This window comes from Aristolochia californica, unplaced genomic scaffold (assembly GCF_029961685.1).
Source record: "Aristolochia californica isolate CCGP_79_NKW_82.1479 unplaced genomic scaffold, dmAriCali1.0.hap1 SCAF_11, whole genome shotgun sequence".
Classification (NCBI taxonomy): domain Eukaryota; kingdom Viridiplantae; phylum Streptophyta; class Magnoliopsida; order Piperales; family Aristolochiaceae; genus Aristolochia; species Aristolochia californica.
Genome location: NW_027181782.1, coordinates 26,308,436 through 26,317,922, shown reverse-complemented (window position 1 = coordinate 26,317,922; position 9,487 = coordinate 26,308,436). Strand labels below are relative to the sequence as shown.

Sequence of the window (9,487 nt, the reverse complement as noted above, 5' to 3'; positions counted from 1 at the left end):
TTGCTGGGCCGTGATCAGGTACTCCAAGATGCTACCCAACGTCTCAAGAAAGCTCAGGCGCGGATGAAAGAATACTATAACAGGGGCACTGAGATGTTACTCACAACCCAGGTGATTATGTGTGGCTCTGCCTCCAACCCTACCATCAATAGTCTATTGCTGGCCCCCGCCACAAGCTATCGCCCAAATCTTTTGGGCTCTTCTCGATTATCCAACGCATTGGCCAGGTGGCTTACCAGTTTCAGCTTCCACTAGACTCTCAACTGCACAATGTCTTTCATGTGTCACTCCTCAAGCTCTTCAAGGGTATAGCACCACCTCCACTCCGTTCTTACCTCCAGTGAAAGAGGGGCGTGTTATTCTCTCTCCAACCACAGCCTTGCAAGCCCAACAACTTCATAATAGGTGGGAGGTTCCCATCCAATAGGCTGACACAGATGAAGCATTTGCAAGGAATATGTGGAGACATTCCGCCAGGCCTACCTTGCCTTCGATCTTGAGGTCAAACTCTTTCTCCAGGGGGGAGTGATGTTATGAACTTAATAGCAGACCGAGTCATTTAGAGGCGCCGTGGCTGAGTCATCTAATTTAATTTTACTGCATTTTTATTTCAGTTGAAGAGCAAATAAGTTGCAGGGGCATTATTGTAATTTTCTAGCTTGAACTTGTATTGGCGCCAACCTTATGTAGGGGGAAAAGTGAAATATGAAGGGACTAGTCTGATTTTAGCCTAAACATGGTTTGGAATTCTCCTCAACAAGCTCTGGGTTTGGAGTTCTCCTCAACAAGCTCTGATTTCTTCCATTTTCTCCTTTCTCTTTTCCATTTACCAAAACCAAGGGTAGCCACTGTAGTGCTGAACTCGTTCACTGAGTTTTGGATTAACCCTTCCAGCGCAAGGAGACCATAGCAGTGTTGAACTCGTCCACTAAGCTCTGGATTCTCCTTCCCAACGCCATGTTGCAAGATCCATGACCCGAGACCATAACAGAAGTGTGATGGTAAGATAGTTATTAGGAGGAAGACTTATGTTCAAAGTGAGTCCGACCTATGGTTGTTGTGCAGGATGTAGGTAGCCACTATGTGAAAAGGAAAAAAAGGAAAAACAATTACAAGAAATTCACCTAAGAATCAACCTTTGTAGCTATATATTGATATCAAATTTTTTTTTTATGTAGAAAATGGACAAAAACTGTAGACAACAAAAACAAATAAAGGATTTGCACAAAAATTTATATGCTAAGAACTTGTCTCCATGAAAACTCAATCATATACCTGAAGAAAATCCAAACATGAACCCAACATGCCACCATACCTAACATCCTATATGTCCAACAATCACATGGTTTTGCATCCTAAACGAGGCCCACCCTTAAGTCCAATCCTCTTTCCCTGTAAATATATAAGAGATCCATAGGTCTCTGCAAAACACAAACTCTACAGCAATCCAAGCTCTCGATCCTCATCTTTCCTATTACTCAGCACTCTCTCCATCGTAGCTCAACCATGATCAAACCCAGCAAGCTCCTGCGGATGGCGAAGAAATGGCAGAGGATAGCAGCCATAAGAAGGAAAAGAATCTCTCACAGAAAAGGAGGTGTTGCCGGATATAGCGTCAGGCAAGATAAAATGGTTGCTGGCAGAGGCCACTTTGTTTTCTACACCACCGACCAGAAGCGGTTTGAAGTCCCCCTCAACTACCTCTCCACCCCAATTTTTGAAGAGCTCTTCAAAATTTCAGAAGAAGAGTATGGGCTAACAAGCAACTCTCCTCTCAGATTACCTTGTAATTCAGTTTTAATGGAAGCCATACTGAGGCTGCTCACGCAAAGAGTCTCCAAAGAAACGGAGAAAGCAGTGATTCTCTCCATCTCTTCTTGCCGGCACTCATCAGCATTACACTTTGAAGGATTTAGTGATCATCAAAGACTTGTCCACGGCTTCTAAATGAAGCATTGTAGATGAAAAGTACTTCCTGTGTACATCTGACATAATTGTTGAAACACTTCAATACAGAAATTATACAGATCATTCCACTTCATTCATCATATTGTTAGCTTTCTGTTTACAAAAATTTAAGCGGGTTTGGTATAATTTCTGGCGGCCAGTCCAACATTTGAGAAATTTCCAAGGATCATGTACTTAATGTAGTTGCCAACCCACATGGAGAGTCCTTCTGGACAAGAACAAAAAGAAAGGTGGCCTAATATCGTATGGACGATCACATGGTGTGCTCCCACTCCTGTCTGGAACTGTCATTGTTAGCCTTCAATTGACCAGCGTCAAAGTTGTCCTCTTTCAATCGTCATGTGGCATAATTGAGTAGGTATACCATCACCTTCTATTCTCTAATTTGTAGTCATTAATGCTGCAACTGAATCGCCCGTTTCATCCTTCTGTTTCCCTTTGTCATCCTTTAATCATAAAAGAAAACCATTGTTGATTGTTGTAGCTCCTCTTTAGCTAAGAATACAGGAAAAAGTCTCAACCTGACGGGCAATTTTACAACAACAGGTTAACCTTCATATGGAACAAGAACATACGAAAAACAGCCGCCACACAATCTATTGTTCCGGAATTGAAGGCATGGGATTTGGTGAGACGTGAATAGCCAAAAATTATGTGGTTCTCAATTGTGACAACGAAGCTCATGTGCTGTGAGTGAAAGGCACCTTTTTATGTCAATAAAGAGGCGGCCATGCATGTGGTGACAAAAAATTTTAATTTGAAATTTTAACTAATGCTGAAACTTGATTGGTTGTTGATTGCTAATTATACCCCCAACATATACAGCTTTCTCTAACGTTATTTTAATTTAGGTAGTAAAGAGATAAAGAGTACAATCCCTGAATGGTAGAAAATATTGAAATAAAAATGAAGGGATTACATGAAATCACAGGTATTTATAGGTTGCAGATGAACAAGATTACAAGATAAGTGTTATCGATAGGATTACATGATAAGTGTTATCAGTAGGATTACATGATAAGTGTTATCAGTAGGATTACATGATAAGTGTCATCTTTGAGATTACAGATAAAGATTATCCGTTATCTCTATCATGCACTCGCAAGATGGAGCTCTGAGAGGAGAGTCCAATCTTGGTCTTCAAGAAAATGAAGCGTGTTCACGGAAGCAGTTTGGTGAGTGCATCTGCTAACTGATCAGCAGAGGAGACATAAGTAACCCGAAGAGCGCCACTCCGAACTTATTCTCGAATGAACTAGTAATCCAAAGCCATATGTTTCATGCGAGAGTGAGATACTGGATTGGAGCACATATCTATAGCACCTATATTGTCAAAATAAAACACCGGTTGTTGAGGAAGAAAAACACCAAGTTCACTCAGAGGAGAGTAGATCCAATGGATCTCAGCTGCAGTGGTTGTAATAGAGTGATATCGTGCCTCAATAGAGGAGTGATCCACAATCCATTGCTTCTTAGAACTCCAAGAGATAGAATTACAACCTAGGTAAACAATATAGTCACCTGTGGAAGTGAAATCATCCTTGATTCCTGGCCAATTAGCATAAGAGAACAAGGAGAGACAAAGAAGAATGTTAATGGAGGACAATACCATGATCCTGAGTGCCACAAAGATAGCTTAACAATCGCTTAACAGCTGTTGATTTTCAGTACTCCATGGATAAGGGAGAGAGACCCATTAGGAGAAAACCAGAGGAAGAAGGGTTATGGACTTGATGTCTTAACTCTACCCATGAACCTCTATTTATAGATTAATGAAACTATTGTATTACAATAATGCCCTAAATTTAGGGTTGAGGGTTCAAGGTTTTAACCCTGGAACTTTAACCTAATTACATCAATGCCATCTCTATTAGATGACTCTTTATTTACCATCCTACCATCATTGTATGTAGGCCTCTAGGCCTTGAGCCTGTCTTCAATATCTCTTGGATGTATGGGCCTTCATTAATCTTATGGGCTTGAGCCCATCTTCCAACAAACTTGGATATGTGGGCCTTCCTTGGTCGTGTGGGATTGGGCCTTATCTTCGAACACTCCCCCTCAAGCTAGGGGTGAGAGAACAAAATGAACTCCCAGCTTGTTGCAAATGATGTACAAAATAGTTTTTTGTATAAAATGGTAATCCTCCCTATCTTCCAACACTCCCCCTCAAACTGATGCTCTCGTTCATGAGGCCTATCTGGCATAACATCTGTGAGAGTAGCATCACTTCAAGTCGTATGACATTGCTCCATAATCCAGTCAAATAACTAATGTTGGATGTTCGACACACTCTTATCTTCTGTAGGTAGTGCCACTGATATTGATGTAGGTAGTGGGTCTATACGCTGAAGGGTAAAAAAAAAAACTCCTCCATCACTGTGTCCCTCCACAGGACAACGTCTCTCATGTGGTAGAAGTCCCAATCCGGGCATTGACTCTCGTGGTGTCCCAACCGCAATATTTTTTAGAGTCTAATAAATTATGGTATGAGGAAAGATACCTAGGCCACCTCTTCTTCAATAATAATTTCTCATTCAAAAGACACAATAGCAACCATTGACATGGGCTTAGGCCCATATAACACGAACAAAAATAATCCTTGCAAAATTGACCCATGAAATAATCTAATGCAAATATTTATACCAAATAATATGCTGACCAAGGAATAACCTGTCAATTCTTAAAATAATAATCCAAATAGAGAAAATTTTATCGAGTCATGCCGAGTCAAATAGTAGACCAATATATCCGAGTCGTTGCAGAAATATGTATAAGCTTTGGTTTGGACACGTATACTGAGGCAAAAAATAAGTGGCCCGAGTTAGGTTAACCCAGACCCAAGTTGAACCACTAAGTTGACCCGGACAAAGTTGGCCCAAGTTAACTCAATAGATTGGTGCCGCTCAACAGCGGCAATAAGGGCAGCCTGGTTCACTCGGTTGACTTGGGAACTTGACCAGTCCGGTTGGGCTGGAACAAGCGCGGGACGGAGCTCATTAATTGAGGTTTCCTGTTACAATGTGGGACCCACCATTGTGGTCAAGCTGGTGGGATACACCATGTGGACATGGGACACCAAGAAGAGTCCTCACCCAAGCAAGCACAAGTTAAAGAATTAAGAAGCACAAACTGAAATGAGTTAGAAGACTTGAAGATCAAGTGGGACCCACAAATATCTCACGAGCTGGCAACCTTATCAAGATGAGCTAGAAGATCATGAGGGAACCACAAGGATAAGGCCACGAGCTGGCCTCCTCCCTTATATTCACGTGAATGAAGAAAGAGTTCTAGTTCAACTCATATTTGTCTTCTAGTAGATTGATTTGAATGGACTTATCTTAGAGAGTTAGAGTTGGAATGTAACTAGGATTGAAATGCTAATTGTATAAGAACTCTACCTCTTCCTCTACTATAAACATAGGTGTTGGAATTCAGAATTAATCAAGTTACACATCTGCTTTTTGAGTTAATATCTCTCTCTCTCTCTCTCTCTTTGCTCGGTGCCACCTCTCTTTTCTCTTTTATTTTTTCTTCTCTCTACCCAAGAACTCTTCTGCCCTTTTCTTCTTTTTTATTTCTTCTTTATCTTGATCGGGATGATGGAAAAGGGATCCTAAATTCAACATGGTATCAGAGAATTAAATTTAGGATCCCTCGTCAAAGGAATGCTTTAAAGAAGTGATGATCAACACCACTCAAAGAAGTCTCTTTTGTGAGGAAGAACACAAGTTGTGAGATAAGTGTTCAATTTTTTTTCTTCATGTTACTGGTTATTGAATTTTCGAAGGTGATTTAAGGATGAGTATGTGAATGCTTTCATCTTATTATATTATGGATATGCATGCCTCTCTATCAAGAAGAAGCTACCAAAACAGTTTTGTCAGTTGGGAAATTCTGTTAACTGAGACTAGTCCATGATCAGATTGTTGGATTTTTTTTTTGTGGGAAAAAGAGCCCCCCGATATAGAAGATTTATTATTGAGTCTCTTATGAGTGGTATTAGAGAAAAAAAATCAGAATGATAATTTATCATCAATGCTAAAATTTCTCATACATCGTGTTGTTTGAAGAGTACTACTTGGTGTTATTATTAGAATTATTTTGAAGAAGGGCCAATCATGGCTGAAGAGAATATGAATATCAAAAAGTGATATACTAAGAATTACCACCATACCCTTACATGGGGTATCAAATTTTATGAGTTGGTCCACATCGATTTGGAGGTTCCTTATAACAAAAGACCTACTTGGTCACCTCACCACCCGAGGACCACCCATTGATGAAGATGATTTTTTTTTTATAACAAATGGGAAAAAAATGATTCTTTGGTGATTAGTTGTCTAATCAATAGCATTGAAAGAACATGTCTCCAACAATGTCATTCATCTTGACACTGCTAAACAAATTTGGGAGACATGTGCTAAACTATACTCTTGCCCGGATACTTTACATGGACCATATGACATTCTCCAGAGAATGTTGAATACTAAACATGAAGAAAATATCCATCAGTACTTGGCCCGCTTTAGAAGCTTTCTTCAAGAGTCGAAGTTAGCTCAGCTTTCAACCACAGATATTTATATCCAAGACAAACAGAAAGAAGCCTTAAGTACTGCTCTTTGTCTTGCAAATATTAAACCCCACCATCTTGAGATTGCCAAGAGTCAACTTCTGAGTGCTTCTGGTGTCCCCAAGTTTAATGATGTATGAGCAATACTGCTTCGTATTCCAGACACTTCTTCCTCCACTACTGAAGTATCATCCGCTATGTATTCCAATCATAGAGGTTATAGAGGAGGCAGAGGAAGAGGTGGAAGGACTGGTGTTGGAAGAGCAGATGGGAATGAATGTACTCATTGTAAAAAAATTGGCCACACTATAGATCAATGCTATTACAAGGATTCCAAGGCATGCACTTACTTTGGACAATATGGCCATTATAAAGAAATATGCTATAAAGCCAATGGACAGTTAGAATTGACAAGGGCTAATCAAGTCTTTATAAGTGATACAAAAGATGAACATCCCACAAAATCAGTAGTACAAAAAATTTTTACTGATGAAGAGTATGAGCTATTTTAGAAAATGAAGACAATGATGGGTTCTTCTACTAGTTCTTCCCCAACTACTACTGCCACTACTGCTTCAAGTATGTTATATGCCTCATCTTCATCCTGGATAATTGATTCAGGAGCCTCCAAGCATCTTACAAGTAACAACAATTTATTACATTCTCTATCTCCATGTCTTTCACACAAGTTTGTTACCATAGTTGACGGTTCTCAAACCAAGGTCCAAGGGAAAGGTTCCAGTTATGTCACACCAACACTTCCGCTTACTGATATTCTTTTTGTTCCTACTTTCCTTTTGAATATTATCTGTTAGTCAGCTGAAAAAATATTTTAATTGATATGTTACCTTCTCACCCACTTCATGTGTCTTTTAGGGTCTTATAACGAACCAAGTGATTGGTGGAGGCCATGAACAAGGGGGACCTTTACTACTTGGACGTGCCAAAAATGAATATGGTTTCCACTACTGAAAATGAGAGACAGTTATGGCACAATCGGTTGGTACATCCATCTGCATAGTCTCTTCATTATATGGTTCCTTCTCTTAAAGTAAGGTCATAATTTCATTGTGAGGTTTGTCAATTGAGTAAACATCAAATGCGTACATACTCTCCCTGTCCAGAAGTCAAAAGTGTTATTCCATTTTCTTTAATTAATACTGATGTTTGGGGGCCCTTGAGTGTCTCCAACATTTCTCAAGCAAAATACTTGATTACATTTATTGATGATTTCACTCGCACAACTTGGTTGTTTATATTTATGGAGCGTTTTGAGATACCATTTATTTTTAAGTCATTTCAAGCTAAGGTACTCACACAATTTGGTCAGAAAATAAAAATTCTCCGGTCTGATAATGCCAAAGAATATGTTTCCAAATACCTTGACTCCTTTTGTCAAGAAAATGGCATTATCCATCAAACATCATGCGCCTACACTCCTCAACAAAATGGTGTAGTTGAATAGAGTAATCATCATATTCTTGAGGTAACTTGAGGTTTATTATATGCCATGAAAGTTCCATATTTTTATTGGCCTCATGCAGTCCTTACGGCTTGCTTTCTTATAAATCGTCTACCATCTACCATTCTTGGTAATAAATCTCCTTACTCTAGATTATTACCAAACGATGATCCATTTTCACTACCTTTGAAAGTCTTCGGATATCAATGTTTTGTTCATAATTCATTTCCTAGACACAACAAACTTGATCCTAAACTTATCAAGTGTATCTTTTTGGGATACTCTTGCACACAAAAGGGTTATGTTTATTATAGTCCTACTCTTCAATGTTTATTTGTGTCCAGGGATGTAATATTTTTTGAAGACTCCTCATTTTATTCTGATAGTGCTCCTCCTGGTCTGTCCTTAGTACTAGGTTCCCCACGACTGGTTGTACCTTGTGATACAGAGATTATTCAAACCCCAAAGCAAGTAGCCGACACCACACCTGCCGAGTTAACAGATCCAACTAAGGTAAGTCCTTCGTCACCAGTTATTTTTGGCCTTCCATATGATACTCGTCCTATTGCTATAAGGAAAGAACCTAGATCATGTGCTAGACCTTCTACTTCTCATCCCATTTCAAATTTTGTGTCTCATCATCGCCTCTCACCTTTATGTTGTCAGTTTCTTTCTTCTATTTCCTCCATATTTGTTCCATAGTCCTATCAGGAGGCTCTACAACATCCAGAGTGGAAGACAACAATAGATGAAGAAATGAAGGCCCTTAATGACAATCATAGCTGGTCACTAGTTCCTCTTCCAACAGATAAAAATCCCATTGATTGCAAGTGGGTTTATACTGTCAAACATAATCTGGATGGGTCAACTGCACGACTGAAGGCTCGATTGATTTCAAAAGGTTATACTTGGTGTTATGGAATTGATTATGAAGAAACCTTCTCTCTAGTGGCAAAAATAAACTTGGTACATATATTATTATCTCTGGCGGCCAATTCATCATGGTCGATATATTAACTTGATGTGAAAAATGCACTTCTTAATGGTGACATTAAAGAAGAAATTTACATGCAACAACCACCTGGCTATGTGGTTGAGGGGGTGTCAGTATGCCGCCTAAAAAAATATTTTTATGGTCTAAAGCAGTCCCTTCGGGCATGGTTAGAGAAATTTAGTCAAGCCATCATACGGGCTGGCTTTTAGAGATGCTCTGGAAATCACTCAGTATTTATTGAAAATACACCGAAAGGTAAGGTGATTCTGGCTCTATATGTTGATGATATTATTTTAATTGGGAGTGATTCCGAGGGCATCCAAAAAAAAGGAGAAAATATGTGCTGAATTCAAGACGAATGATCTTGGACTACTCAAATATTTTGTGGGTATCGAAGTATTACAATCTAGACATGGGATTGTGCTATACCAAAGGAAGTATGCTCTTGATCTACTAGAGAAGACAGAAATGATGGGATGCAAACCAGCAA

At 39.3% G+C, this 9,487-nt stretch overlaps 1 protein-coding gene across 1 annotated transcript; it reads left to right on the top strand.

Annotated features, from left to right (window-relative positions):
* The first annotated feature begins 1,533 nt into the window (after nucleotides 1–1,533).
* On the top strand, nucleotides 1,534–1,947 carry LOC137943691 (auxin-responsive protein SAUR64-like). Its single transcript, XM_068789133.1, has one exon. It carries the CDS (start codon nucleotides 1,534–1,536, stop codon nucleotides 1,945–1,947), a length of 414 nt encoding a protein of 137 aa, XP_068645234.1.
* The last annotated feature ends 7,540 nt before the right edge of the window (nucleotides 1,948–9,487 follow it).

What these genes read in the sequence shown, in the direction of transcription:
- LOC137943691 (XM_068789133.1), top strand. Translation starts at nt 1,534, where the DNA reads ATGGCGAAGAAATGGCAGAGGATAGCAGCCATAAGAAGGAAAAGAATC.